This window comes from Saitoella complicata (assembly GCF_001661265.1).
Source record: "Saitoella complicata NRRL Y-17804 unplaced genomic scaffold SAICOscaffold_4, whole genome shotgun sequence".
NCBI classification, from domain to species: domain Eukaryota; kingdom Fungi; phylum Ascomycota; class Saitoellomycetes; order Saitoellales; family Saitoellaceae; genus Saitoella; species Saitoella complicata.
The window spans coordinates 220,694-248,023 of NW_017566995.1; the positions used below are offsets into that span (position 1 = coordinate 220,694).

Here is a 27,330-nt window from a genome sequence, read left to right on the forward strand (position 1 = left end):
CTAAATGGAAAAAGACTAAACCAAGTGTAATGCCCCTTGAATAACCGTATATCAGCCAAAAGAAGAAAAGAATATACCTGCTTAACTCCCCTCCGTTGTCCTGGAGTGAAAAGAAAAGAAAAGAACCCCTGTAACCGCCGTTATCCGTTTGACACCAAATCCAAACCCAAGATCCGACATGACCGTTCCCTCATCCCATCATGAATACTCGAACCGCGTTATTCTCATTTACCGTAGATCAAACCACCGTGAACTCCACCGATGCCGCCATGGCCAAAGATACCGGTAGGTCCAGTGGCAGCAGGCTGCTGCGGGGGCGACGCTTGATTGAGGGCCACTCCGCCGGAGGGAGGACTTGTAAGTCCTGGTGGAGCATGCATTGCTGTCGAGAAGGCACTCGGATGGTTTGCCATGGCCATAGGCCCACTCATGTTGTTGGGGTTGCTAATCGAATTACTACGAACACCCAACGGGTTCTTGCTAAAACTCAAGCGAATACCACCCTTGACGGAGTTGCTGAGGGGGTTCCCATAGAGCTCCATGAGTGCCTTTGTGGCCCATCTAACATCCTCGAATTCAACGAAGCACATCGGGCCCTGCGCCTTGGTACGGAAACACAGACGTTTGTATCCACGTTGGCGAGAAAAGAGCGCTTTGAGCTCGTCCTCGCTGGTGTTCGGCGGAAGATTGCCAACGTACAACGTATTGCAAGGCGGGTTCTGATCCGCAGGATTGAGGATGATGGGCGGGCGGCCCGGATAATTGGGGAAATGGTTCTGTAAGTAGTTTTGCGTAGACGTAGGAGACATCGGTGGAATTCCGACCGTCGAGGGTCCAGCCGGCGGCGGCATGGACCCGGTGTTAACGTTGAGAGCAGAGAAGCGCGAAACAGGCGGGCTGCTCAAGGGCGGCATACTGCTACCGACACTGCTACTCATGCGTGAACTAATGCTCTCACCCCACGGCGCCGAAGCCGAGCCAGCATTACCGCTCTTGGAAAGGTATCCAAGAGGGTCCTTGACCAAGTCTTCCTCTTCGTCGTCAAAGGTAGCACTCTCCAAAAGGAGATTCTTTCCTGTTCCATAGAAAGGCCTCTCAGAGCGAGGACTGCTTGGTCCAAAGACTTCAGAGAAGAAGTTGTCCGAGTTTGATAGATGATCAACATTTGCGGAGTAACTGTTGTTCGGCAATCCGCCCAAGGTCATGCCTGACGTCGAGTTGCGTTGTTGACTACTCGGTACAGAGTAGAAGGCATCAAAGGCAGACCTAGGCTTGGCAGCGTTCGAAGTCGTACTGGAATTCGAAGAAGAAAGGGCAGCAAACGGTGCACGAGGCGGACTGAAAGTCGAAGACGCCGGAAAAGGCAAAGCTTCGTCAGAATGAGTGCGATGGGCATGCGGATGGTGACCGTTGGCGGCCACGGGCGGCGAAACCTGCAATAATTCCACACGGACCTCGTCCGCTGCGGGATCTTCACAGTCAATCTTTCGCGCCTGAAGGTGGTTAAGGGCATCAATAGCTGCCTGCCCCGTCCTGAAACGGACAATTCCGTGAATTTGCTATGCATACAGTTAGTAAAGGCAGACAAATAGGGGGCAACTTCTCATGACTCACATCATTGAACCGAGCCAACTCAGCACCCATAAATTCAGAAGCAAACATGAATATCAGGCGAAACTCGCGCAAAGTGATGTCTTTAGGGAGACCAGTAGTGATGCGTATTGCTGCATAACGCGGAGAGATGGAGCCAAGGCCATCCGATAGGATCCTGGAGGAGAGGTCGGATGTGGGAAAAATCTCGGGAGGTGACCCCGGAAGGTCGTCGCGCGCGAATGCTGATGCTTGAAGAGTACTGCTAGACGACATGTTGAAAGACACCAGTCCGTATATGCTATGTTACTGGGGGATGATGTGGTGCTGTAGACGCGTCCGACAAAGGTGATTTGCGCGATGAGTATGCGCCGAGGACGATTGAAAAGGTATGATAAATGCGGATGAATGCGCGCTAGAACAGGCCTGATGATCTGTTACTGAGGTTTCTTTCGACTTTTGAGCAGAAAACGAGCGTACTGTAGGTCGACGTACGCGTCGTCAATGGACGCGATAAGACGGACGGAACGGACTGATAAGGCGATAAAGGACGATAACCGTATGCGCAGATGCTTTGGAGCACGATGCGACAGTCCTTAAGTATGCGCCGATGTTGTCGACCAACTGAGAAGACCTGCTGGGATGCGACACGGGCGACGACGGTAGGTGAGGGATAAACAGCGCACGACCAAGCAGGCAGCGTGCGACCAAAGAACCGGCGGGCGGATGCGGGTGCGCAGACAGACGCGAAGGCAGAGAAGCTGGAGACGATGGTGTTTGTTTACGTTTGTGGACACGAGGCCTTTCTTCGCGGGTGATGCTGACTCGTGGTGATGTCTGGGAGTGTGATGTAGACTGCAGGCGTTCGTGTGCGGCGGGGGGGCCCTGGGGGGGGGGACTACGTGTGTTTAGGCCGTCGCCCGCGCGAGATTGGCGGTCAGGGTTTGGGTTGAACGGGACCCGCGCCCACCGCAAGACCGTTCTGCTGATATCACAGCGAGGTATGTCGACGGATGAATGCGGGTGAATGCTGCTGTTTGACCGTGTACCGCGTAGATAGTAACAATGGCTGTTGCTGTGCCGTTTCTCGCTCCGTCGCCTGACCTCCTCCGTGCTTTTCGTCAACTGCACCGTCTTGAGTTGCAGTACTTTCTCTCCGCCGATGGCGCAATACCTTCCACCGGCATCAACCCGACCACACTGGTTCTCTATGGAGAAATACTGGCCGTCGTTACGGGCATTAAACCATGCGTAGCCGGCTGGTTCGGTGGATGCGGTGAAGATCAGGAAGACTATGAGCTGGCGTGGAGAAGCCGACAGAATATAGCAGACGGCTGGATTCGACAATGCTGGCAACCGTGGAAGGAGTTCGTTGCGACGAACGACGAACACCGTAATGCCTGGAGGGAGCTCAATTCGTTCTTGAACACGTTACGTCTGGAGCACATACAACATGACTGCAGTACTGACACTGGTGTTTTCTTCCGTGGCGATCTGGTCATCTATCATCCTTCACACTCATTGAATGAGCATGTATGCCGTACATTTGTTCTTAATGACGACGAAAAGAAGGGAATTGCCCACATAAATGAGGTTGCTTTTCAGGAGGCTTTTGGCTATCCTTGGGCACTGCAAGAAACGGATTCCATGATCGAAGTGGGTTACTTTGAAGTCATTGGCAAAGCATTACAGGTTATAATGACATACGCTTGTGACGAAAACAAGCTCGACCTAGTCAAAGAACATTTTGATAAATGGAGACGTGTTTGGAGTGAATGTGGAACTCACTTGACGTTGGAATGCAGGCGTTTGTAAACGTTGGGGCGGGTCCATAAGACGCAGTTGTGAGCCAATCAGACTGGCTAATGGGGCTTCGAAACAACATCGGTGGATGTGTCAAAGTATCAATTGAGCATTGCCTTCACCCCCATCTTGACGGGATTGCGAATGTGGAACCTTCGTCATCTTGTGCACTCTCGCTGCCTTCGACCAGCATTTGTGCCTCTGAGGCATGGCCTAACAATCGCTCACAGAAGTTTCAGTCGTATTTCGCGACTGCAACACGAACCTACGTGTTTATAATCATCTGCATGAGATGCAGAGAACAGGACGATCTACCGTACACACACGCTACAACCTGAGATTTCTCGGTTTCGTGCGCGGGCCGCGACCGGTACCGGTACCGGATTTGGACGCGAGCCAGAGTAGTAGAACAGATTATATAATCATAGCCACATACAAACAGAAGACATGCAGCCAAATACAATCGGTGGTTCCCTAGAAATTTGGTATACAAGTCCTAAAAATAGTGCCGGCTTCATATCGCAAACCGAGTCCTAGGTATAACCAACCAACCGGTCGCATCAAGGTCCAGCAGAAACTGATATATATTGCGAGGCCGCACATCAACCTTGGATACCGGGATTCAAATATCGCGTTTCAACCTAGAGATCCTATCTGGGTCGGGGCCACACCCTAAACTGTCACAGCGAACACGCCCACGTTCCATTGAAATGCTGGGCTTAGTCCTGAAAAGCTTCTAGCAAAATCCCAGAACGTTTCTAGGAAATTCCAATGTTATGAAGTAGTCCCATGATATATCACCGTGGTCAACCCTACGTTCGCAGAAATCAGGAAATACAAGATCTCGTTTAATCCAGAATTTCTGGATCGTGAAAAATCCACGTATCGTATTCTGGATAACGGGACCCAAATCACAATTTATATCAGCTTAATTCATGGTTTTTGACTCTGTCGGGCAAGTCGTCAAGGTAGTCACAATATTTTCCGAACCTCACTTTCTGCTGGCGATATTCCTACTCGGCCCTTGTACAGAGTGAAAAATCATGAATTAAACCGTGTTTCTCTTGGGCAAGTACGTAATCCACATTAAAGGTTTGGACTTGTCTGGGATTACACATGCATTACGCACTTCATCGTCGATTACTATCCTGGCAGAAATCCCAGACAGAATCGTGGGTACGATTTTTGACATTATCATGGATTAAATCTAGTAAAAATCCCATGAATTACAATCGTGAGATTACCTGTACATCATTGAGCTTTTGCTAACCTCCTAACTTACAGGACAATAGCGATTGCCACTGTAACTCCCTTGGAATACTCATGATACAGTATATTTACCTGGTGTTCTCGCTTTTTTGTGATGATCTGCATTTTTCCGCCTGCTTCTAGGACTAAACCAGGGGTCATCGTGGGTTATGCTGAACTAAATCGTGGAGAGAATGATGGATTATACCGAAAGAGAGTATGAATCAATCATGGATCAACCGCAATAGAATCATGGATTAAGCGGAACTTTACTGTGGATTATGCCCAATGGAATTGTGAAATTATACGGAAAAAATCATGGTTCATGCGGAATAACATAATGCTGTGGGTCCCAAAATCAATGATACGATCATGAATTTAATTCAAACTTCTAAATCTTGGATTAAACGGGATCTTGTAACTCATAAAACTGGGAACATAGGGACGTTCTGGCTTTTCTTTCAGATACATGCGGCCTGAAGGAACACCGGAAAAGCGGCACGATTGTGAGGTGCAAGGATTACCAGGTTGGGGTTAATCTCTGATTTCCTTGTGGACAACCCGCACTTTTGTTGTCTGCTTCTGCATCCGGATAGTGCTCCATGACTAACATTAATCCCGCTCGAATGCATGACCGCTCGTAGAGTGATGAGAATCATGAATTACAAAATCCCGCTTAATTTTTGATTTGAAATTGTGGATTAAGCCATAATCATATCATGGATTTCGGGACCCAAACCGTTATCTTATTTTGCATGATCCATGATTTATTTCGTATTATCCAAAATTCCATTAGGCATAATCCACGATAAAGTTGGGCTTAATCCACGATTCATCCATACTCTCTTTCGGGCATAATCTTTGACTTGTGTATGCTTATGAGGTAGTCAGATACCGATTATACGGCGATTAATCAAGAACGATTATCGGCTTGAGTAACCGAAAAGTCCGGATAATCGGTCGATTAATGCGATTCAAATAAGCCAGACAACGACGGATTCCTCCAGCTGACCCTTGACAAGATCCAAGACGGATTAAACAGCAGAGATAACTGGCCAGGATGATCGCTGCAGCCAGATACCACTCTGTAGGCGACTCCGCGATTAATCGACACAACTTAGGTTTCTGACTGCCCTATCAATCCATGATACGACAACACCCTACGAAGTGACCCATTGTGTTTTCAGATAGCACGTAATCAGTCAGTAGACAGTAGTTAATTGGTCATGTAGTTTACAGAGTAGAGGGCAGGTAAATCACAGAACCCCTACGAACCCTGCGCTCATGGAATTCAATTCTGAGATTTCCATGTTATGGAACATTTTTGCTCATGGAAATTTCATGTGAATTCCACGATACGCTCAAGGAGACTACATAATCACAGTATGTAGATTGCCCGAGCGCATGATGCGTCTGACTGGCTAGGCCGTGGTCGGGTACAATGTATGCATAGTCTTTTGATATCGATAAAACTGGGTAAACCCTAGGCTAGCAGGTACAATACAATCAACAGATCTGCCTCTCAGTTCCTCCAAAAGCCTCCCAACACTTGGCACGCTCCATTCCGTCACATCCTTCACCCAATTGCGTGTCGTCACCAATGCTCCTCAATCACAGCAATGGGCGGACATGGATCATGCTCAGTTCTCAGCAGTGGGTGAACATGTCTGCTGGTTGATGCGTGGACTTGTCCGGACAACATGCAGCCAGTTGTACAATTGAGGTGAAGTTGACGAAGTACCCTACGAGCCCCCCGAATTCGACTGTCACGAATACCTGATTCGTGATTGCACAAATATGGAATAACATATTCCACTTCCAGCAAAGGCACATGAATAAGTCATTCAACTGTACGAAAAACATGAACAAAGTGGGAAAGTTTCAAGTGGAGTGAAATTCCAACTCATGGTACACGAATACCTTATTTGACGGGTTTGGATCGTGAGGTTGGCTAGATTTCAAGGGTCTTCGAGATTCTTCGAGGGAGGAGGGTCTTCGAGGATCAAGGGTCGAGGGTCTTTGATGGATCGACGAGGATCAATGGTCTTTGGTGGCGGTTCTTCGGCCTGCGCCTCTCGAGAGTGACATGTGAGCACTGCTGATGCGCTGGTAAATTTCATCAAGTCCTCAGCACCAACCAGGAACCCACCACCATTAACGTCTCAACCTCTCTGGGTGTCTCACGACTGACTGACCAAAGCATCGATTCCTACACCTCCCTGGTCCTCACCCATTGATATACAAGTCCCTGGCTCTCTCCCATGGAGATCACCAACTTCTACGCCTCCCCGGTCCTCTCCCATCTGTTCTCCCGATGCTGTGGCTTGTATCATTCCAACCCAAACTGGGCACATGATCGCTGTTGCTGAAAGGTTAACATGATGGTTGTTTAATCTCGACACTCTTGCTTAATGTCTCCTCCTATTTGGGTGAGTCCCGCATTTTGTTGACAGCAACAGTAAAACGACTACTCATCGGTTTTTACTAACCCGCTCTGACCCAATAGCAATGAATGTTCGAGGTAGGAAACAGCCTGGAAAGAAGACCTTGCGCACTTCAGGAGCATCAAATCGATACACGTCCAATCGCAGGTTCCAAGATGATCCGGAGTTTGACGTTGATGATGATGATGAAGACGAATAGATGGGACCAATGAACGTCACGTCGTTGCAGTGTGCAGTCATGAGATAGAATAGTACAACAGTGTAGTGTTGGTAAATTGTATAAAAAATTCTACTTCCAAGACGAATTGTCAATCCAGATTGTGCCCAGAATATCCCACTAACTCGAATAACTCTGTTCGTGATACTGGATAATTTTATTCGTGTTTTATAATCGTGTTTAGTAGAATTTGGGGGTCTCGTAGGGTCCTGATTACAAGCAACACTACCCCAAGCCTTCACTTGGATGCAGGACAGAGGACCCTTCCAAGAGGTTGAACTTGACGTGAATTGCTGTGAAGGAACCACCGCCTATGGCTCACATTGGTGCTGGTACGAGGTATCCGTGGGCAAATCAAGCAGAACGATTCGTGAGCGAACTTCGTCCCCCACGTTGCCTGAAGCTGTGGCGACGAGGAACTGGAATGCGATATGCACCGTCATGGGTGATAAATGCCTGCACAAAACATTTGAGGCTTAAGTCTTAACATCAAAGCCAGCGCGGCACGCTACGGGGGTGTGCCGGTGCGTGGCTCATCGATTACATGTACATACTGTACATACTTAAGTACCGTAAAGAGTGTCTGATGCGCGTGCTCCCCCGGCCTGCTCGTCGAATTTTCACAAGTGCGTGCGTCTGGAATCCATTCTGGATCTTCTTCTGGAATTTTCATGAGCAAAAAGTTGCTTCTGGAATTTGAACAAATTGAAAACCAGAATAGTTCCAGAACTTAGTTATGGAAATTCCATGAGGGATGAGACCGTAGGGAACAGCGATCATGTAAATTACAGACTCACACTCAAGCATACCAGCTGCCCAGGGTATACAGCTACTAAACCAGCATGGATCATTGATAAACATTTGCTTGACACTAGGAAGTTGGCGCTCGTGTAAAATCCACGAACGCATGACCAGCATCCGATAGGCTAGGTAAACTATCTCTCAGGTACTGGAATACCATTGCTGACTGTTAATAATACCTAATTTTATCTATGATTGTGCTTCATGTGGTACACTTGACGAAATTCTGTAATCAGTCTGTAAGTTAACATAACGCCGTTTGTCATGTAAATCGGATTACACGTACACAACAGATTACATGACCTTCCCATGATTTACATGTTATTAATGGATTTCCACAATCCTAAATCAAGGATTAAAACGGGATTTTGTAACCCATGCTATCGACACCGAGGCCTGTTCAGCCGCAGTACCAGCCACACTGTGGGGTGCCGATGTCACCAGGCAGCAGCAACATGGACGTCGTTAAAGGCGGCCCATAACATTTGCACGACGCTCGCAGGATGTCCGGTCAATGGTCTGACGAGACTCCTTACAAGCAGGTACTTCTGGAACTGCAGGCAGAGCCGGGGAACAAACGATGCATGGGTAACTCCACCTCATCCATCTAAAACATGTCGTATACTAACTCAGAGTGCTTCAGACTGCGGCGCACCCGCACCCCAATGGGTATGTGCTTTGACTTTGTCGCCAGGCCACACTGACCTGGATTAGGCAAGCGTCACTTACGGAATCTTTGTTTGTCTCGAGTGCTCCGGCGTTCATCGATCTTTGGGCGTTCATGTCTCCTTTGTGAGGTCAATTCAGATGGACAAATGGAAGGATCTCGAGCTCGCGCGGATGAAGGTATATTCGTGCTGTGCTACCTTGAGCTCCTTCATTGACACGACTGTAGAATGGCGGCAATGTCAATGCCAAGGCTTTCTTCGAAACATATGACGAATATCGGGAAGACATGAGCATTCCGGAGAAGGTTTGTATCCCCTTACCAAGGGGACTTTCCGCAAGTTGACCATGAACGTAGTACAATTCTGCCTTTGCCGAGGACTACAAGGAAAAGCTGCTGGCGGTGTGCGAGGGACGAGAATGGGTAAAACCTGAAGGTCCACGTCTCAAGAGGGCTGCGGAACCGGTTCGTTCTACGAAGCAATCTTCTTACCACTCTGGAGGTGGCGCCGTTCCTCAGAAAACAGAAAATGAAGCATACTTTTCCACCCTTGGTTCAGCAAACGCTTGCAGGCCCGAGAGTCTACCACCCAGCCAAGGAGGCAAGTACACTGGTTTCGGCGGCGGCATGGCCCCGGCGTTGACACAGGATGAGGCTGCCATCCCATCATTGGATGACTTTCAGCAGGACCCGGTGAAGGCGTTGAAGTCCGGCTGGGGTTGGTTCTCGAAGAAAGCTGTGGACAGTGCCAAGACCGTCAACTCGACATACATTCAACCTGGAATGGAAAAACTGGCCGACCCCGAGTTCGCGAAGGATACTAGACAAACGGTACTTAACCTGGCTCAACGTGCCCAAGAAACGGGGAAACAAGGTTTTGGTCAGCTCAACACTTCGTTCAACAGGATTGTGGAAGCTCCGAGTTCGCACGACACGGCAAGCTACAGCAGACTGGACACGTCAAGCAATGGGCGGAATAGTAGCCCTTCATATGGTGCTGCAAGCGGAGGCCAGCATACGCGAAAGGCGAGTAACGATTGGGGTGAAGAATGGTGATCATGACGCTTGAGAGTAGACTGGGGAGCATTGCTGTAGTGCGGTGAATATAATCTTGATTCTCAGTTCACAACTCTCAGTCTCAGTGTCACGGATCCACCCTTGATGCTAGCGTTGAAATTATCCAGATAGACAATCTCCTTCGGTGTGATGACCTCGCCTGCAAATCGACGGAAGAGATACGCTGTTGCCAAGTACAATTCGGCCATAGCAAAATTTTGTCCAATGCACATTCGGCTGCCTCGACCGAAAGCTGCAAATGCTGCGGTCATCTGGACCAAGGAGGTATTATCGCCCAACCAGCGTTCAGGAAGGAAGCTTTCAGGATCGGCAAAAGGGGAGGATCGATGCAGCTCATACGCAGCGACGCCAACGATGGCCCCTTCAGGTAGGTATTGACCTGTGCGCTCATATGTCCAGCCACCGGGCGGCACAACTCTTGGTAAGCGACGAGGGACGGGTTGAGCTACGCGGAGGCCTTCTCGGATCGCAGCCGTCAAATAAGGTAACTTCTCCAACGTCTTCAATGTAACATGCGAATCCCTATGCGGCATAACTTCGCGAAGCTCGGACAACAGACGCTCCTGTATGGATTTGGATCTACAAACATGAAAGGCGATGGTCGATAAGGTAGTCGCACTAGAGGCAGTTGGTCAGAATGTAACCAAGCGGTTGTTTGGGAATACCAACCTCGAATCCGTGCCAGCGAACAGGAGGTCTTCAATCTCGGTTTTGATCTGCTGCTTCGTGAGAGGTTCACCATCCGCGTTCGTGCACTGACGGAAGGAAGTAACAACATCGCTCCCATTGTCCTTCAAACTCTGCTCGTATGACTTGTCTGCGAAAGCATCCAGTCTTCCAAAAGCATCCCCTTCTCTGGCAAGCCCCTCCGAATCAAGCAGCGAACGAAGCTTTTGTTTGACGTGGTCATACCACGCATGAAAACGCAGAGAGAAGAAAGCTGTCGGGGCCGATGTATTGATGACATCAATGACTGTGCCCATGGGAGAGTCTAAATCCTCTTCGTCAAGGGTATTCCAGCCTTCTGGGAGCGTGAACGCTGAGATGGAATCAACAGCAAAACATCGGAAGCTCTTCAGAACGTCCACTGCCGCGGATCCTTCTTGGATCAAAGCGTCGAACCGGGAGCACAACTTCGAAACCTTCTCCTGGATAATCGGTTCTCCGATTTGAAGGACATTAGCTTTCGACATCCACGGTAAGATCCGCTTTACTCTGGCCGCATGTGCTTCTCGACTGCGTTCTCCGAATATGGGCGCATGTCCTGCAATTTTGAATGCATCATCTATTGAATCGCGTTAGCTGACTTCGTTCACTCTTATGGTCCGTGCGACGAACAATGGCGAGACTTCAAGAACGTAGGACCATACACTTCTTTCAGAACTTCGGGATCTGCAGGCAGACTGACTTCATTTGGTCCAACACGCACTGCAGAAAGGCCATGCTTCTTGTGATACCTGTGGATGGCAGCAGATCCTTTCCCTTGCATGTCATTCCACAATTGCCATAGATCAGACAAGGCAGCGAGCCGCGGACCCGGGATCGCCGCCAATGGAGACAAGAACCATTGATACAGGACGTAGGGAAGAGAAGCAGCAAGAGCGGTCCATACAATCGTTGCTAAACCAAACATGATGAAAATGATGGCCGGTACCGGTCTTGTATGCGCGCGGTGCACGGACTCTCCATTTGCAATTGGCCGGGGGAAAGTTCAGTAGGCTGTACGACGCTACTGCGGTTTCCCGCCGGTGATCGACCAGAGAACCGTAAGTCAAAGCGTGAATAATAACGCATATAATATGCTCCAGATCATGAGTATAGTAGAGTAATGTAAAGCCCAAAAGATACCACTCTGCAACCTCATTCAGGTCGGGAGTTGGTCGGCCGCGGTAGAGGATTAGAGTATCCCGCCCTCACGAACCAAGAAAATATAAAGCCTGAGCACATTGCTCCCGTCATCACATACAGAACAGCTCTCGGATCTGTCCCCACCGTCCATGAGTAGATAAGCCCCAGCACCGTTGGTGTCACGACACGGGATATCGATTGTAAGACGGACAAAGCTCCAAGCAGCTCCCCAGTCTTCTCTTTGGGTACATGCTTGATCAATGCCGATTGCAACGCAGGACTTCCAAAACCAGCACTTGCTGCCAGCGCACTTGCCAGGTAGTACTGTGCTGTGTTCCCAGCCAGGGCTTTCGAGGCGTACCCAATTGTCTCAACAAAAGCAGCGGCACGCACAATCCAGATATCAAGCCGATCAGCACCACTGCCATGTCTGTCGTCAGACGTCTCAGAACGGAAGTATCGCATGATCAGAGGGAGAACGACTAGCAAGATGAAAACTCTGGTGCTACCGACAATGGAAAGATAGTAACCTTGCTATACTGGACGTTAGCAAAAAGTGTGAACAATAGTCATACCATCAACGTACCTCAAGATCTTGCCAGCCGAACACATAAGTCGGATACAAGACAACAATACTAAAGGCTCCCATGTTAAGTATGAAGACAACTATACTAGCTGTTAGCAAGCATCTCTAAGAAGGTTTGAAAAGGTCACTCACTGTCAATGTATGCCAACAGAAGGAAGTTTCTTCTGAGCCTTGCGGAGGTACCTTCTTTTGAAAGAAAGAATATGCTGATCGGCTTGAAGACATTCAAATGTCGAACATACTGCCAGAATGAGCCGACTCTGCTTCGTTCTTCCTCATCTTGGATCTTCGACGTCGAATACGCGGCCCGAGCAGTCGCCATCCTTCTCTCAGAAAGTGATTCAGGAAGGACGACCCATGCGTATATGATGTAGGCAATATGAACAATCAGAGATGCATAAAACACTACAATCACGTCTCCGAAAGCCTTGATGAGATAGGCACCGACCACCGGTCCGATGGCAATCCCGAGGAATAAACTTCCTGAGATATACCCAAAGGCCACAGCTCTCTTGTCTGGCTTGGTACAGTCTGATGCATACGCATTCGTCGCAGCCATCCCCGTGGTGAAACTGCCAAGGAGACCGTCAATGAACGCTCCAACGATCAAGAACTTCGTCCCCAGAATGTCAAAGTATCGCGCCACCGCAATGATAATGATGTCGTTGCACAGAGCTCCGAACGCCGATAAAAGGATCACCTTCTTCCTTCCGACTCGGTCGCTCCATGCTCCATACCTTGCCGTCGTGTATGCGCTCAATGCTGCCGAGACCAGATTGATCGTCAGTGACAACCGAGCAGCCCTTGCTTGTACTTCGGGTATCCTACACTCCTCATTATTCCCGCCAATGATCACAGACAAACTGGATCCAAAACGCTCCTGCTGATATTCTTTGCACACCAAACTAATCAAAAGATTGATCCGCGGCGCGAGACTTGCTCCGAATGCCAAGGCGATGAAGAGGAAGGCCGGCAGGAGCCAGTAGATTGAACCTTTCCTACGGGAAGGGTCCTGAAAGCTATCCGCTCGATCCCTGAGTAGTGGGGTGTCTGCAGCAACAGGGATCGTGCCTGTAGCCAGCTCCTCAGCGTCGGTCTCCGCTTCGGCGTACTGAGAGTCCATAGCGCCGGGCTGCTGCTGGACGTGAAGCTGGATGTATGCTCAGTCTCTTGCCAGCTGGAGCTTTATAGGACGGTGCTCGATCAACGGCTGGAATGTATGCGGTGTATTTGCCTGGTTGCGAGCTTATCGGTTGATTCTGCGACTCGGAAGCCACTCTGCTCATACCAAGGCTCTACGCTGCAGCGGCAGGCCCGAGATCCGATTGAACGTTTTTATCAGATAAAATCAAGATCTGAACTTGAAAATAACCAAAACCCTAGCTAATAATACAGAACGCCGGATACAATAGCCATCATAAAGCCTAGATGAAACGCCGAACAAGATTCCTCCTTCCCTCACGGATATATCATACTCGCAACATCGTTCTTTGCCCGCCTCAGATCATCACGATCTGGCCCTCTACATATATGTCTTTCATGACCGCCTCCCAGTCAATACGGCGGTATTCGCACTCACCAGCGACGGCAGCGTGGTCGATCTCCTCCTGTCTCCTCAAAACCTCCTCAAGTAGCTGCCTGGTGCGCTCGTAATTGTTACCCACGCTTTGTCCCTCCATGCCAAGCAAGATCGTCAAAACCTCCTCGCGCTCAGCCTGAACCCAAGTCTCGACACCAGCGAGGAACAACGGGAACAAGAGATACCGACGCTCAGAAGCAGGCGCAGTACGACCGGCATAACGCGCGATTGTCAAAACCTCCTCAACATCGCGACGAAGAGCTGGTGTCTGAGGCGCCGATGTGTAAGTGGACCTGAAGAGGTGGATGCGACAGGCGCGGTAGTAGGACATGACCTGGTGAGCCACAATCATGGGCCATGAGTCATCAACAGACCCGGCCTGGTTCATCTTCTCACGCATTTGATCAACACCGGCAGACCTCGTAGCCCAAATGGCATCAAGTTCCTTCCCGAGCTCCTTGAAGCGGGTGATCTTCTCCTCGTCAGTACGGTTCTCCTGCTTGGCCCACTTGGCGAAGTTCCACAGTTGAGAAGCCCAGATAACCATGTTTTGGAAGAGCTTATACATGGGACCAGCGAGCTTATGCTCCTCGATCTCTTGCTTCGTCTTCTTCAACGTTGGAAGCATCTTGCCCTCACCGGCAATCGGAAGCATATCCTGCTGAACTAAATCCTGAATCAACCTGCCGTCACCGCCAGCGGACATGGCTGCATAACTGTCAAGCAGTCCGAGCCACCAAGTCAAGAAGCGACCTTCCCGGTTACGTTGCTCATCCGTCAAGAGCCTTCCTCTTGCCAAAATGATCTCACGCGCACCCTTCAAGTGCTGCTTCCACTTGTCGTTCTCCGCAGCCGTGATTTCGTACAACACCAGTAAACAGATCGTCCCCAAAGTGCCATCCTGAAGCTGCAATTTGGGGTCACCAAGACTCTGCGACAACATGGTTGCGGCTTGATTGTAGTGCATGAGTGCCTCGAGAGGAATGCTATCTTTCATCTTCGACATATTCAAAGCAGAAATAGCAAGGATGGCATGAGTAACTGGCGGCGAATCCTTCGCCAACTCAACAAAGATCTGCACAAACGGACTTCTTGGCCCACGGTTCGGCGCCATCAACTTTGGTGCGACGACGCGGAGGTAATGCACTAACAACTCACGATCCAAGAAAGTTTGAACACCTCTCGGTGCAGGTTCAGTCAGCTGAAGCCTAGCACTCGGGCTTTCCAGCTCGCAAATACTCGCCAGAGGAATGACTCCGGTGCTTTTAGAAACAGTGGCAGACGCTTTGGCAGTAGCAGAGGATGGCGGCTGTCCAAAGTATGTCACGCTATTATCGATAGTATGCGTGATGACGATATCTGAAGGTGGAAGAGCTGCGAAGCTCGGTGATGGGGAGCCCGGGCCTCGAAGCGATCCAGATGTGTCGGACTCGGTGGTTGCCGGTGTAGGCAGAGAAGTTGTCTGACTTTTGTCACAGCCCATGTCAACAGGCCGAGCGTCTTCGTTGTAGTACACTGCCTCGGCAGGTTCGTCGTCATAGTTGTTGTCAACCTCCATTGGCTGGAAGTGTGTTTGTACGGGTGGGAGATAGGGTTGAGGCTTGCGTTGGTGGTAAGGATGCTGGTGATAGTTCGGAGGAGGTGGGTACCAGTGCTGGTGAGAGGAATACTGAATGTGAGCGGCTGGAGTAGGATCAACCAGAGCATGAATCGATGTCCGAGGAGGAGGGCCAGTAGGAATGACGCCAGCCATGGCCAGCAGCCCTTGCGTAGCCAATTCACCAGCGTCCAGCGTTCTTCTCCTCTTCTCGACGGACGACTCGGAAGATCCACTCCCGAGTCTCTTTTCACCTCTCGGCAGTTGTTGCCAAAGCTGTTCTTGCCGAGGCGAGTAGGAGTTGCGCGAGCCACCCTCCTCGTTGTTGTCAGAGTCATCTCCATTCTGATCGTAGCCCTCGAAGCTGGTGGCATCGAGGATGATATATTTCGTTCCGGGTGTACAGTATTCGAGTTCGAGATGCGGCGGATCATCGGACATAGGTGACGAAATAGATGGTCGTCGTAGAGCGTAATGCGGATCGAATACGGGGTTACCGACGGTGGAGGTAACGCTCGCCATACGCTTCATGACACGCTGCGTGTCATCTCTGAACGAGAACCTCGACGAGTAACCCTCGCAGTGAATCTGTAATCGGCTGCACTGACCGCATGTAGGCCGTCTCTCATCGCACTTGACTTTTCGCACACGACAAGTCCTGTTTGGCATCGGTAAGCAGCCGGATAAAAGGGAAAGTGCAGTAGAGGAGCATTTACCAGCAACCGCTCTTGCTTCGTGGAGCCTTCCTGCCGTTTCCCGAAGTAGCGGAAGCACCGGCGGCAGGTGAGGGCATCGTCTTTCTCGACGCAGCAGCCGAAGACTTTGTGCTCGTTGAAGTCGACGAAGGCATGAACGGAGTTGTCGATGATGGTATTGATGATTGTACTGGGGTATATGCTGTTTGTCTTTGTCCATCCGCCCAGCATCTTCAACCTACCGGTCCCCGTTGACCTTCCTGCTAAGCCTCAACTCTTCTACTAAAAGTCGGTGATCGTAGCCGAGCCCTGCACGATTGGCGCGTCTGAGCCTCCACCACATGAACAGCGAATGCACCTCGGGAAATTCAGAGCGACCAGCGGTTGGAGACGGGGAGCTGGACGATGAAGGATGCCGCTGCTTGGTTCTACGGATACATGCTGTCTCGACTACTGCTACCGCATGCCCGTCCATGGCAGCCGACAGAGGCCATTCCGACCAGCACACCGGCGGCGGGCATCGATCCATGGGCAACTACGGTCAAGGCTGTGCTGCTACAAAGTGAGGCTTGGCTGCGCTCCTTGCCGGTACCACGCACACCCACTTGGGGAGCGCGCGCTCTGCAAATCTGCTGCGGTTGCCCTTTTCTTGACAGCCCCGCGCAAACACGGAGGCTTACACAGCCGATACAATCTGAATCTGAATCTGAATCTGAATCTGATACCGTCCCCAGGAGTGATCGCGATCGCGACAGTCAGGCAATTGGGCACTTCATGCGAGTTCGTCTTTTACTGTACTCCCGCTTCTTCGCCGTCTGCTCGGCGACTTTCCTGAGCACCCTTTGCCCCTCTTGCCCCACGTGATTCCCAGGGGCCGTACCTCGCCGCCTACACCCGTACAGGCTGTCTCGAAGGCAACCCTCCCAAACGACGCAATACTCCTTTCACGACAGCATACATTCACTTTAAGCCAGCATATACCCCGAAAACAGGTGTATAAATGAACTCGACCACCTTCAGAACCCCTTCTCCAGCATCGGCGCCTGCCAACGGACAAAACAATGTCAATGGCAACTACACTCCACGCGTCGTTCCTCTCACGTATGCAATTCCTTTCCAATGACTGGACTGAATGCTAACATTTAACGCAGCTGCTCTGGTCACACTCGCCCTGTTCCCTACCTTCACTTCTCCGACTTGATTCCCCAGGATGAGGAGCACCCCTACTACTTTGTTTCCGCTTGCAAAGACGGCAACCCTATGATCCGAGACGGTATGCGTGGTGACTGGGTCGGTACTTTCCTCGGCCACAAAGGTTGCGTCTGGTCCGCCAAGATTTCCGGAGATGCCGCGACAGCAGTTACCGGTTCAGCAGACTTTACCGCCAAGGTATGGGATACCTATAACGGTCAAGCAACGCATACATTCCACCACAATCACATCGTCCGCGCCGTCGACTTCCAACACGCACGCAAGGGATTGCAATCCGAAAACATTGTTACCGGTGGACACGAGAAGCTTCTGAGAACGTTCTCGTTGGCAGAGGGAAGGGACGAACCTACCACTACTTTCAGTGGTAGTCAGGGAACGATCAAGAGCGTTAGCTGGACTACCTCGGAAATCATCATCTCGGCTGCCGAGGACAAGCAAGTACGATGGTGGGATAACAGAATTGGAGAGGAGATTGCTGCGTTCCCAACTGGACCAGGTGAAGACATCACGAGCTGTGAAGTGACAAGGGATCGCCGTTACATTACCGTTACGGCTGGCAAGAAGATCTACTTTATCGATTACAAAACCAGGGAGTGTGTCAAGACCGTCACCACCAACTACAACATCTCATCTGTGGCCCTTCACCCTTCGCAGTCTCACTTCGTCACCGGTTCCACCGACGACACCTGGGTTCGTGTATACGACTTCGAAGGCAACGAGCTCGAGGTCTACAAGGGCCACCACGGACCCATCTGGACCGTGGGATTCAGCCCTGACGGAAGATTGTACGCAACAGGCTCCGAAGACGGTACAATTAGATTGTGGAAGTGGGGCCCCGAAGCCTACGGATTGTGGAAATAGACGAGTTGGCGGCGAAAGAAGCACGCTCAAAGGCAAATGACAAGATCAAACGGGGTACAAGGATCTTTCGGATATTTTGCATAATTGGTTTCACGGAGTTCATTTGAGGTTAGCTTGGCTATTGCATTACATTCGTTTCAACACACTGCTTATCGTACAATCCCTTTTTCTACCCCCTTCATCAATTCGAATGCCTCGAGTCAATGGCCCATTGTTCCAGTTCTTGCAGGGATAACCCGCTGTCGCGGACCATACTTTCGTCGCTAGAGTTCAGCACGAGTTTGGGAACTGCGTTTGCCCCAATCCTTCCCTCTTTGTGTGCGGTGAGTGCCTCGACCCAGCGCGAGACGCAGAGACACCACTTGCAATCCTGCTTCAAGCCGACCTGGCGAAGGTCGTTTCCTCGTGATGCACTAAAATCGAGGAACTCTTCCGTCACAATGGCAGCGGCTGTGCATCGTCGTGTTAGCTTTCATCAACAGACATCGAACAGGCTATGTGCACCTGTATGACGACCAGGATCCATCGGGGATGCCCTGCAATACCCATCGCGGAAGAACCCGGTCAGAGGAGCTGTAGAGTGAACCTGAAGAGGCGTTCCGAGGATAGAACGAGCTGCGTTTATCGATGCTGATCCAAGAGGAATGCCCATTTTGTCAAAGGTGTTTGGCAATGTTGTGTCGGGGTGCTGTTTGCAACGTTGGTGGTTATCGCAGGCAGCCGCCCGATTTCGCGATGGGAAACGTCATACATATCGAGGTCGACAAAAAATGCATGGATTTTGGAACGAACGAAAAACAAGTAGCTAAACGATACGAAGAGAACATTCAGACATTTCAAGCCCAAGCACCGGAAACAACCTGACCCTTCGACTTGAACTCGTTCACCCTCTGGAAATACTCATCGAAAAGGTAGTGAGTATCCTCCGGTCCACCCTTCGCCTCAGGATGGAACTGCACAGATGAGATAGGACGAGTACGGTGCATAATACCCTCATTCGACTGGTCATTAGCATTAACCCAGCTCTCAACCCAGTCCTGACTCAGAGTGGTAGTGTCAACAGCATATCCATGGTTCTGGGAAGAAATGGCACAAAGACCAGACTCCTTGTGAATGACAGGGATGTTGTGAGCGCGGTTGCCGTACTTGAGCTTGATCGTCTTAGCACCGCCAGCGAGAGCCAAGAGCTGGTGACCGAGACAGATACCAAAGATGGGACCCTGATAGTTGTCCATGACAGCCTTCAAGTTCTCGACGGTCTTGGTGCAGTGAGTCGGGTCACCGGGACCGTTGGATATGAAAAGACCATCGAACTGGTGGATGACCTCCTGAATGGGGTAGTCCCACGGGAAGACGGTGACATTGGCACCACGGGCAGCGAGACAGCGAATAATGTTCTCCTTGACACCGCAGTCAATCAAAGCAACGTTCAACTCACCACCAGAAGAGACGTGGAAGGGCTCCTTGGTGGAGACGGTCTTGACGAGGTTGACGGATCCGGGGTCAGTGAAGGCATCGTCCTGTTCAGCGTCGTACTCCTCACCAATGTTGATCTTGGCAAGGGAGGAACCCTGTTCACGCAAATGGGTAACAATAGCACGAGTGTCAACGCCAGAAACGGCAGCAACACCCTCACGAGCGCACCACGCACCCAACGACTCAACAGCAGTCCAGTGAGAGTACCTTTTGGCATAGTCAGAAACGACAATACCAGCACACTGAATCCTCGGAGACTCAAAGTGCTTCAACAGGTTAAACTCATCGCGGACACTAACGGAGGGGACACCGTAGTTTCCAATCAACGGCTGAGTGAAGACCAAGATCTGTCCACGGTAGGATGGATCAGTCATGGACTCGGGGTAGCCGACGAGGGAGGTAGTGAAGACGGCTTCACCAGAGATGTTGCGGTTAGCACCGAACGAGGTACCATGGAAAACCGGACCATTACGGATGGTAAAGGTAGCGCGGTCTCCGAGGTCCTGAGGGGTGGGCTTGGAGTGGTCAGGGATGACGCGACCGGTCGGGGTGGTGGCAACGGAAGCGAGGGTACGCTGAAGAGAAAGGAATTTCAAGGCCGGAGCCGAAGAACGGCGGAAGAGTTTGGTAGCAAACATGTGGTTTTTGATAATATAGGCGGTTTGATGAAGGGATCGGTCTTAACGAGCCAAGGTCTTCCAGACTGTAGGACGAATCATCAGTAAACTGCTCAACTGATCCAGGATGGAGCAGAACGGACTATGGTCAGAAATGTAGTCGCTTCGAGTGTTCGAGTTAAAGATCATATAGCAGAGGTTCCCTGCGATATAGATCGTCGATGCTTGGTTGTTCGGGTGCGATTGCAAGTGTAGCGGTGAGTCGACGTCGAGGACTGATAACGACTCCGAGGGCTCGAATTCGCTCCGTAAGGCGCGACAAACGTCACCCTGATTAAAAAAAAAAAGAAAATGAAGGAGAAGAAGGAAAAGAAACCCCAGAGGGAACAGCCTCCTCTGCCCGACAAGGTGCGCCCCTACTGCTTGTAGCTCATGGATCTAATACTAGCCGCCGTAGCCTTATCAATGCTCATTCTTCCTTGGAGTTCGCAAGAACAGATACTGTGCATTCCCTACCCCCTTCTCCACAGCAAGGTTCTGCCGTCAACATGATCCCGATGCGTTGAAGGTCGACCAAGGGAAGCATAAGCGTGTACCGTGTCCGCTTGATCCGTCGCATACTGTTGCGGAGAGGGAGTTGAAGCGGCATGTGAGGAAGTGCAATGCTAAGAAACCGGACGTGACGCCGCCTTGGTTTGCGGAGGATATCAATACTGAAATACCGCCGGAGGGCATTGTGCAGGGTCCGTTAAATGGGCTCGGACGAGACGGGTTTGCCGAGTTTGCTCAGCTCATCCGTGAAGCGTACGCTTCGGTGTTTGCCGACAAACCTATTCCACTGGAGCAGTTATCGCATCCCGCACTCGAGTCACGGCTGGAAGAGTTGACAGACACGAAGCACGCTATTCAACAATCATCACTGATTGGTCACCTGAAACGCCTTGATCTGTTGTCCGACGAGAAGACGTTTGTTGAGTTTGGATGTGGTCGCGGTGAATACACTCGATATGTCCATAAAGCTCTTATGTGCGAACGAGAATCATCCCATTCGACTGTCAGCGAGGAAAGGGAAGGTCCGAGGTTTCTGTTACTGGACCGCGCAGCACAACGTCTAATCTTCGACCGCCAAATCCCTCTCGACGCACCAGACAACCACCCAAAACCCAACGTCACCCGACTCCGTTGCGACATCAAAGATCTCCGTCTCCAACAAGCCACCACAACTGATACCGATACGACACAATCACCACCATCAATCGTCGCAATCTCAAAACATCCTTGTGGTGCGGCCACGGATTTGTCGTTACGATGCCTCCTCGACCCCTCCATCGCCCCCAACGTCCACGGAATCATCTTCGCCCTCTGCTGCCACAACGTCTGCTCACCCGACTCCTATCCCCTCGCCTACCTCCCCACCCCTCTCACACCATCCCACTTCCACTACCTCTCGAAGGTAACATCCTGGGCAGTCTCCGGAGTTCGGGAGAATATGTCACTCGATGATGGGGCGGAGGGACATTGGACAGGTCTTACGCTGGGCGAGAGGAAGGAGTTGGGGTGGATGGCAAAGAGGGTTATGGATGAGGGTCGGAGGAGGTATGTAGAGAGTCGGGGGGAGTGGGAGGAGTGTCGGTTAGTGGAGTATATCGGGGCAGGAGTTACTGGGGAGAGTGTTGCGTTGATGGTGAGGCGGTAGAGTTTGATAGGACCATCGATGTTGTTTGTTTGGAATCATCGAATCAATGTTGTTTGACAGAGAACCACCTCGTTGACGTTTTCCACGCCCTGGCCAACGTCCTGTGCCTAGAACAACAGCAACAACACCAACACCAACAACACCAACAACAACAACTCTCTCCAGGATATCTCAATCCTAGAAGGAGTCATCCTCAGCCTGTCCACGCAGCATCGCGACGACCCACGCTGTCATGATGAACCAGTAAGCCAAATCCGAACAAACCATCCCATCGATAGGTTGTCATGGTGTTCAAAGAGAGGCCTGAGAACATGTGTATGAACTCGCTTTGACGCGTGCGTGGACGAAGCACAAAAGCTCAATGATGAAGATCTACGATTTGGAGGGAGTCGCACCTTGAGGTTAAGGTCGTGCTCTCCGACGGGTGTCTCGTTTGAAACCCGATGAACACATCAAGTACAGATATCTGAGAGCTGAATGTGATATGAACTGAAATGTTTTCGAAAAACGCCAGACCCTTCCCCAGAACCGAACCAAGATATATCTTGATATCACGACCTCCAATACTGCGTCATCGTATGCAACCTATCAATAACCTGCGGAAACAGCGCATTAACACTATCATTAATCAACGTCTCAAAAAAGTTAATCGCTTCCTCCTCACTCATCTCCAAACAGAACTTATCCTTGACCTTCGTGACGGCTTTATCAGGCTCGATCTTGATGTCCGGGATATTTGCGTCGACCATGAGCGCAAAGAGGTTCAGGATGAGGTTTGCTTGTTTTCGGAGGGTTGTGAAGGCGGTGTAGCAGTAGCTCTTGAATTGTTTGTAGTATTCGGATTGTGCGCCGCCCATGCCTTCGACCATTTCTTTGCAGAGCTTCATGGCGGGCGGGAAAGGTTTGGGATCCCGACCTAATATGAACCCGAAATCGATATGGAAGAAGTGCCCGTCGGGACTGATGAGGAGATTATCCAGGTGTCGGTCCCCAACACCCAGGAGATACGTAATGACACAATACCCAGCTATTCATACATTAGCAACGTTCAACACGAACTGGAAAAGGAAACATACCACAACTCTTGACATACGTATCCATCGCCTCCGCCTTCACCCCAAACCTCGCCCCTGGATCCGGATTATTCTTCTTCATATACGCAAGTACACTCCCGTTAAACTCCACCAACGCCGTCGCAATAGGCATACTCGGCACGAATTGCATCGCACCGTGGGTCGGTCCTGTCGCCAATACGCGGTATGGCGTGAGCTTTAGGTCCAGATTCTCCTTTAGTAGTAGGCGATCCATGAGGCGGATGATCTGAACGACGAGTTGATCCTGTCGTAGGTCATCACCGGTCTTGAAGATAACCGGATACGTCGATCCATCATCGCATTTGAAATCCAATCTGAGTGGTAGCATGCTACTCTTGAAGATAGTCGCTGTGTCCGGAACGATCCCCACAATCGACAAGCTGGGATTCAGAGGTAACGGCAACGGCTCAAACTGCGCCATACCATGCTTCGGATCCGCCAAATAATGCCTCAACTTCTCGATCTTCTTCGGTCGTCCATCCTTCGAAGACCGCAATGATTGTGATAGCTGTGCCAGATCGGCTACGAGACCTGCTTGTCGCTTCAACACGCTTCGCCGTTCTTTGCCGTCGGGGCGCTTGACCAGTGTCGTCATGAACTGATGCGCAACCTTCGCAAACAACCTCCCTTTACTCCGATCCTCACACTCAACCATCAAATACCAATGAAAATGAATTCCCAGAATCTCATTTTCCACCGCCCTTCCCACCAAGAAATCCGCTAAACTGGAAGCCTGCTCCCCCTTGCCATCTTTATCTTTGGCGTCCACCGGGATGTTCTCAAACTTCAGAGCTTGCACGAGCTGTAGTAGATACAGCAAGATCTCCTCATCATCTGACTTCTGCAACCGTTGAACAGCATACGACCTCACCGCCACATTCGTAAACGACGGCCCAAGAAGCTCCAGCGCATCATCAACATCAATACTCGACCACCTCGGCAACAACTCCGCAGCCTGCCGTGCCTCCGTTGAATCACTCCACGTAACACTCTTCACAAATTTCGTCAACGCTCTCTTATCCCTCGTCAAGAAATACCTAAACTTCCATAACAGGTCTTTTTCGTCGCCGGAGAGTTCTTGACTGCTGGGAAGCTTGATGATTTCGTTTAACTCGTCACGCGTCTTTGCGTCGGGTTTCATGTCGCGGTCCATTGGTCCATTCCGATGACTTCGGGTTAACCGTCGGTGTTTAACCTCGATAGGATTCTCCCTCATCATTTCCGGATCAAAGACTGTGACAAATCGTCTGTCATCCTTTGCTGTCATCTGATTCTGGTAGGGAAGTGGGACAGGGGCGGGCATGGAGTCGGTTATCGAGGGGTAAGTGTACGAGTGGTGAACAATCGGAAAGTCGAAGATGGGGAACTCGAGGTAAAGATGCCGGACGTTGTCTTTAGTGTTTGCGCGATTTAGACGTTCGAGGTGCTGGAAGGCAAGGGCGTCCATCCAACCAATCTGAGGAATTTCGGCGGCGTCTTGCATCTTAATGAGCTGCAACAGTTCGTTAGCAATCTTTATAGTAGACCGAAGCACTGTATTTACCTTCTCTAGACGGTCCAGCTCATCAGACGCATCCGGGGTATGAGGTGTTGACGTATATGCCGATCCATCCGCTTCCTTCCCCAGATGTATCTTCAGCTTCTGCCGTCCTTTCCTCAAGGTACCATCATCCTCAAACAGCGGTAAAGTTGCTCCACCAAAAGGCACATGCTGAATATCCGCAGAGTAGTCCCATAACGTCACCGCCAGCACGGACGTGCGTGGAAGATCGGAGTACTTGATGGGCAGTGTAATCCACTCGTTCCATCTGTAAAAATGTTAGTCTAGGTCAATCCTAGTGAGAATAAGTTCTCTTACAGCCGCCGTATCTTGAAAGGTTTGTATGACGTTCGTATCGGTACCGTCAAAGGCTTACTCTCCGCGAATAGTTGCACCGTCGCATAAAGCTCCGACACCGAACTGTGAGCAGCGGGTTAGTCATAGAGCATCATATGACAATGCCACCACACACTTAGTATTAGAGCCGACATACTTCAGCTCCGGATTGGCGTGTAACTGTGAGTACGGCAGCTGCTTCGACTGCCCTTCAAGCGATGCTCTGATCCGTTCCCGTTAGCACACATCCTCCAGGTTCAGGGCAGGGAGAGCAGCATACACTCTCAGATACACTGGTATGTCTAGCTGGGTGGAGTAGCAGAAGGAGAACGACTTCTCCTCCATCGATGTCGATTCGACCTCCAAACGATTTCGTTGCAACGAGCTGTGTTTACGAGGGTGCGCGTTGGACGGGACCCTGCATGGACGAAATGTACATTCAAGTCATCCTCTCAAACTTTATTTTCTATATAACTCATAGACGAGGTTTGATACTTCGTCTCTCCTTCTCCATCAGGACGTCGTTGTGGGTCAAGCCGCTGAATGTCCACAGCTTGCGGAACTGCTCATCATCCACGTTCAACTTGAGCCGAGCGGATGATGGTTTTCCATGTTTCACGGCCTCAATCGCCCCAGTCAACAAGCCAACTGGCAGAGAAAAGTTCACCGTAGGGTATATGTGGCCTTCTTGAGTCTCCGCGTTGGCCGTGATCAACCCAATCAATCTACCATCTTCTGTGAAAAGTCCCCCGCCGGAACAACCATTGTGACAAACGGCGGACGAGATGATCATCCATGGCGTTGCACTTTCATCAGAATGTCTTTTCATCTCAACAATGTTTGATACGATTCCAGCACTAATCATGGGTGGGCCTATTTCCTTGTCAGTACCGGTCTGGCTATGCGTGGGAGACTCACCATCGGGCCCGACGTAGCCACCAAAACCAACAGCATAAACCCTGGATCTTCTCGTCATAGCTTGTTCGTGCGTAATGCGAGCATTTACTGCTTGCTCTGGTGGATTGGGAATCAATAAAATGCAGAAGTCCGCCGTGGTAGAGCTGTGCAGAACCTGGCAGTCGAGATGCCACTACACATCCGAGTCAGCCGTATGTCTTTATGGTACAGCAGTGGCCCGTACCTCCTTTGAGACGCCGAAACGCACTCGGATATTAGTGGAATATTCGTTTACAACATGTGCATTGCTGATGCACATCCCATTACCCACACAGATAGCTGAACCCCACTGCGACTTCCCCGACGTGACCGCCTCAACCTTCAGTATCGTCCACGACGCAGTCATATCCATCACCTCAGAGACCCTATTCGTTGTACTCAACTGTTGCGACGCAAGCCATGCGATTACCATCGGCCGAGTCAAGTTCCGTGATACCGCGCTCATCACCGTATGCAACGGCACAACTAACGTCAGCTCAATCGGATCTACGCACCTCCTTACCACCCTCGGCAACACCAAACCAATGGCATCCCCTCCCTCCGCACACACCACCATGCCACCCTGCATCCCCGCAAAAGTCCTCGCATCCACCACATACAACACGCCCTCAGATCGCGGAGCGGTTAGTTTGGCAGAGATTATGCACTGTGTGGTGTACCCAATGAATGTAGCCGGATTGACCAGTGAGAACGGGATGCCGTGGATGTGGAGTGGGGTACAGAGTGGTGGATCAGTACATATCCGGCGGCTTGCGGTGTTGTTGGCGGAGGAGTGGAGTGGGTGGTGGAGGCGGAGAATTGCGATACCGGTCAGTCCTATGCTGTCCATAGATCCTGATGAGAGGTCGGAGAGATTGGTGCGCGGTAGGGGCACATCAGAGTAACCGACATGCCAGCCGGAGGGGTCAGAGGAGATCAGATGCGTTATCACGTTTCGGATATCTGTGAGATGCTATCAGCCTGCTATACTGAGGAAGACTCTGAGCACTAACCTGGGAAGTCAACGACGGCTTTCAGAGTCGCCGGCACCCATCGTACTTCTGTGGATGTTACCGAGGCTTCACCCGCAACTTGAACGGTGACTCCGTTCGCTAGCCGTGTCGATTGATCAAGGAGCGGCACAAGGATGGACGCACTTGACAGACGTCAAAATCAACCCTATCATGAAAGACAGGTTTAAGAAGAACCTCGTAATTACAATGCCAGGCTCATGCTCTTGAGGCTGTAACAGGATACCGGAGCAAGCCAAAGAAGCACGCTTCCCGCCTGAGGTATAGAACTGGAATGCTCCCAGCGTTGATTCTTCCAGATCCGCCTCGACCTTGACGCAGACGCTGGTGAACATTCTCCTGCTGGTTAAGATCCTTGTTGCTTGGGTGGATATAAAGT

General features: G+C 50.7%; 13 protein-coding genes across 13 annotated transcripts; 5 read left to right on the plus strand and 8 right to left on the minus strand.

The window, feature by feature from the left end:
• Positions 1–224: 224 nt before the first annotated feature.
• SAICODRAFT_23681 (uncharacterized protein) lies at positions 225–1,866 on the minus strand (the record flags this gene model as incomplete). Its single annotated transcript, XM_019166715.1, has 2 exons — positions 225–1,559; positions 1,615–1,866. 2 exons carry the CDS (start codon positions 1,864–1,866, stop codon positions 225–227), a joined length of 1,587 nt encoding a protein of 528 aa, XP_019026095.1.
• Positions 1,867–2,545: 679 nt separating this feature from the next.
• SAICODRAFT_29192 (uncharacterized protein) lies at positions 2,546–3,772 on the plus strand. The gene is made up of 2 exons (XM_019167346.1): positions 2,546–2,591; positions 2,647–3,772. The coding sequence occupies exon 2, from the start codon at positions 2,656–2,658 to the stop codon at positions 3,403–3,405; it is 750 nt and encodes a 249-aa protein (XP_019026096.1). The 5' UTR covers positions 2,546–2,591; positions 2,647–2,655; the 3' UTR covers positions 3,406–3,772.
• Positions 3,773–8,580: 4,808 nt separating this feature from the next.
• SAICODRAFT_17404 (ArfGap-domain-containing protein) lies at positions 8,581–9,826 on the plus strand (the record flags this gene model as incomplete). Its single annotated transcript, XM_019165797.1, has 5 exons — positions 8,581–8,691; positions 8,747–8,772; positions 8,818–8,949; positions 8,999–9,076; positions 9,128–9,826. Exons 1-5 carry the CDS (start codon positions 8,607–8,609, stop codon positions 9,824–9,826), a joined length of 1,020 nt encoding a protein of 339 aa, XP_019026097.1. The 5' UTR covers positions 8,581–8,606.
• Positions 9,827–9,888: 62 nt separating this feature from the next.
• On the minus strand, positions 9,889–11,480 carry SAICODRAFT_23684 (cytochrome P450; the record flags this gene model as incomplete). Its single annotated transcript, XM_019166716.1, has 3 exons — positions 9,889–10,465; positions 10,517–11,132; positions 11,186–11,480. 3 exons carry the CDS (start codon positions 11,478–11,480, stop codon positions 9,889–9,891), a joined length of 1,488 nt encoding a protein of 495 aa, XP_019026098.1.
• Positions 11,481–11,707: 227 nt separating this feature from the next.
• SAICODRAFT_53791 (putative tetracycline-efflux transporter) lies at positions 11,708–13,404 on the minus strand (the record flags this gene model as incomplete). Its single annotated transcript, XM_019169233.1, has 3 exons — positions 11,708–12,229; positions 12,282–12,366; positions 12,410–13,404. The coding sequence occupies 3 exons, from the start codon at positions 13,402–13,404 to the stop codon at positions 11,708–11,710; spliced, it is 1,602 nt and encodes a 533-aa protein (XP_019026099.1).
• A 376-nt stretch (positions 13,405–13,780) lies between these two features.
• On the minus strand, positions 13,781–16,250 carry SAICODRAFT_5605 (uncharacterized protein; the record flags this gene model as incomplete). Its single annotated transcript, XM_019169418.1, has 2 exons — positions 13,781–16,115; positions 16,174–16,250. The coding sequence occupies 2 exons, from the start codon at positions 16,248–16,250 to the stop codon at positions 13,781–13,783; spliced, it is 2,412 nt and encodes an 803-aa protein (XP_019026100.1).
• A 182-nt stretch (positions 16,251–16,432) lies between these two features.
• SAICODRAFT_197647 (uncharacterized protein) lies at positions 16,433–17,299 on the plus strand. Its single transcript, XM_019166156.1, has one exon. It carries the CDS (start codon positions 16,558–16,560, stop codon positions 17,014–17,016), a length of 459 nt encoding a protein of 152 aa, XP_019026101.1. The 5' UTR covers positions 16,433–16,557; the 3' UTR covers positions 17,017–17,299.
• Positions 17,071–18,327, plus strand: SAICODRAFT_197602 (WD40 repeat-like protein). Its single transcript, XM_019166155.1, has 2 exons — positions 17,071–17,253; positions 17,304–18,327. Exons 1-2 carry the CDS (start codon positions 17,153–17,155, stop codon positions 18,223–18,225), a joined length of 1,023 nt encoding a protein of 340 aa, XP_019026102.1. The 5' UTR covers positions 17,071–17,152; the 3' UTR covers positions 18,226–18,327.
• SAICODRAFT_29197 (uncharacterized protein) lies at positions 18,313–18,928 on the minus strand. Its single transcript, XM_019167347.1, has 2 exons — positions 18,730–18,928; positions 18,313–18,675 (listed from the first exon to the last, which is right to left on the minus strand). The coding sequence occupies exons 1-2, from the start codon at positions 18,875–18,877 to the stop codon at positions 18,407–18,409; spliced, it is 417 nt and encodes a 138-aa protein (XP_019026103.1). The 5' UTR covers positions 18,878–18,928; the 3' UTR covers positions 18,313–18,406.
• Positions 18,929–19,061: 133 nt separating this feature from the next.
• SAICODRAFT_69631 (carbamoyl-phosphate synthase arginine-specific small chain) lies at positions 19,062–20,578 on the minus strand (the record flags this gene model as incomplete). Its single annotated transcript, XM_019170493.1, has 2 exons — positions 20,462–20,578; positions 19,062–20,404 (listed from the first exon to the last, which is right to left on the minus strand). The coding sequence occupies exon 2, from the start codon at positions 20,337–20,339 to the stop codon at positions 19,062–19,064; it is 1,278 nt and encodes a 425-aa protein (XP_019026104.1). The 5' UTR covers positions 20,340–20,404; positions 20,462–20,578.
• Positions 20,579–20,667: 89 nt separating this feature from the next.
• SAICODRAFT_17410 (DUF715-domain-containing protein) lies at positions 20,668–22,076 on the plus strand (the record flags this gene model as incomplete). The annotated part of the gene is made up of 2 exons (XM_019165798.1): positions 20,668–20,726; positions 20,776–22,076. Coding segments are annotated over 2 exons (1,298 nt in total), but the record flags the coding sequence as incomplete, so codon positions are not given.
• A 489-nt stretch (positions 22,077–22,565) lies between these two features.
• On the minus strand, positions 22,566–25,329 carry SAICODRAFT_5610 (phosphatidylinositol 3-kinase; the record flags this gene model as incomplete). Its single annotated transcript, XM_019169423.1, has 6 exons — positions 22,566–23,041; positions 23,091–24,600; positions 24,652–24,916; positions 24,967–25,068; positions 25,121–25,207; positions 25,265–25,329. The coding sequence occupies 6 exons, from the start codon at positions 25,327–25,329 to the stop codon at positions 22,566–22,568; spliced, it is 2,505 nt and encodes an 834-aa protein (XP_019026106.1).
• A 130-nt stretch (positions 25,330–25,459) lies between these two features.
• Positions 25,460–27,296, minus strand: SAICODRAFT_17412 (trypsin-like serine protease; the record flags this gene model as incomplete). Its single annotated transcript, XM_019165799.1, has 5 exons — positions 27,129–27,296; positions 26,934–27,076; positions 26,126–26,883; positions 25,903–26,074; positions 25,460–25,857 (listed from the first exon to the last, which is right to left on the minus strand). Exons 1-5 carry the CDS (start codon positions 27,284–27,286, stop codon positions 25,460–25,462), a joined length of 1,629 nt encoding a protein of 542 aa, XP_019026107.1. The 5' UTR covers positions 27,287–27,296.
• Between the last annotated feature and the right edge of the window lie 34 nt (positions 27,297–27,330).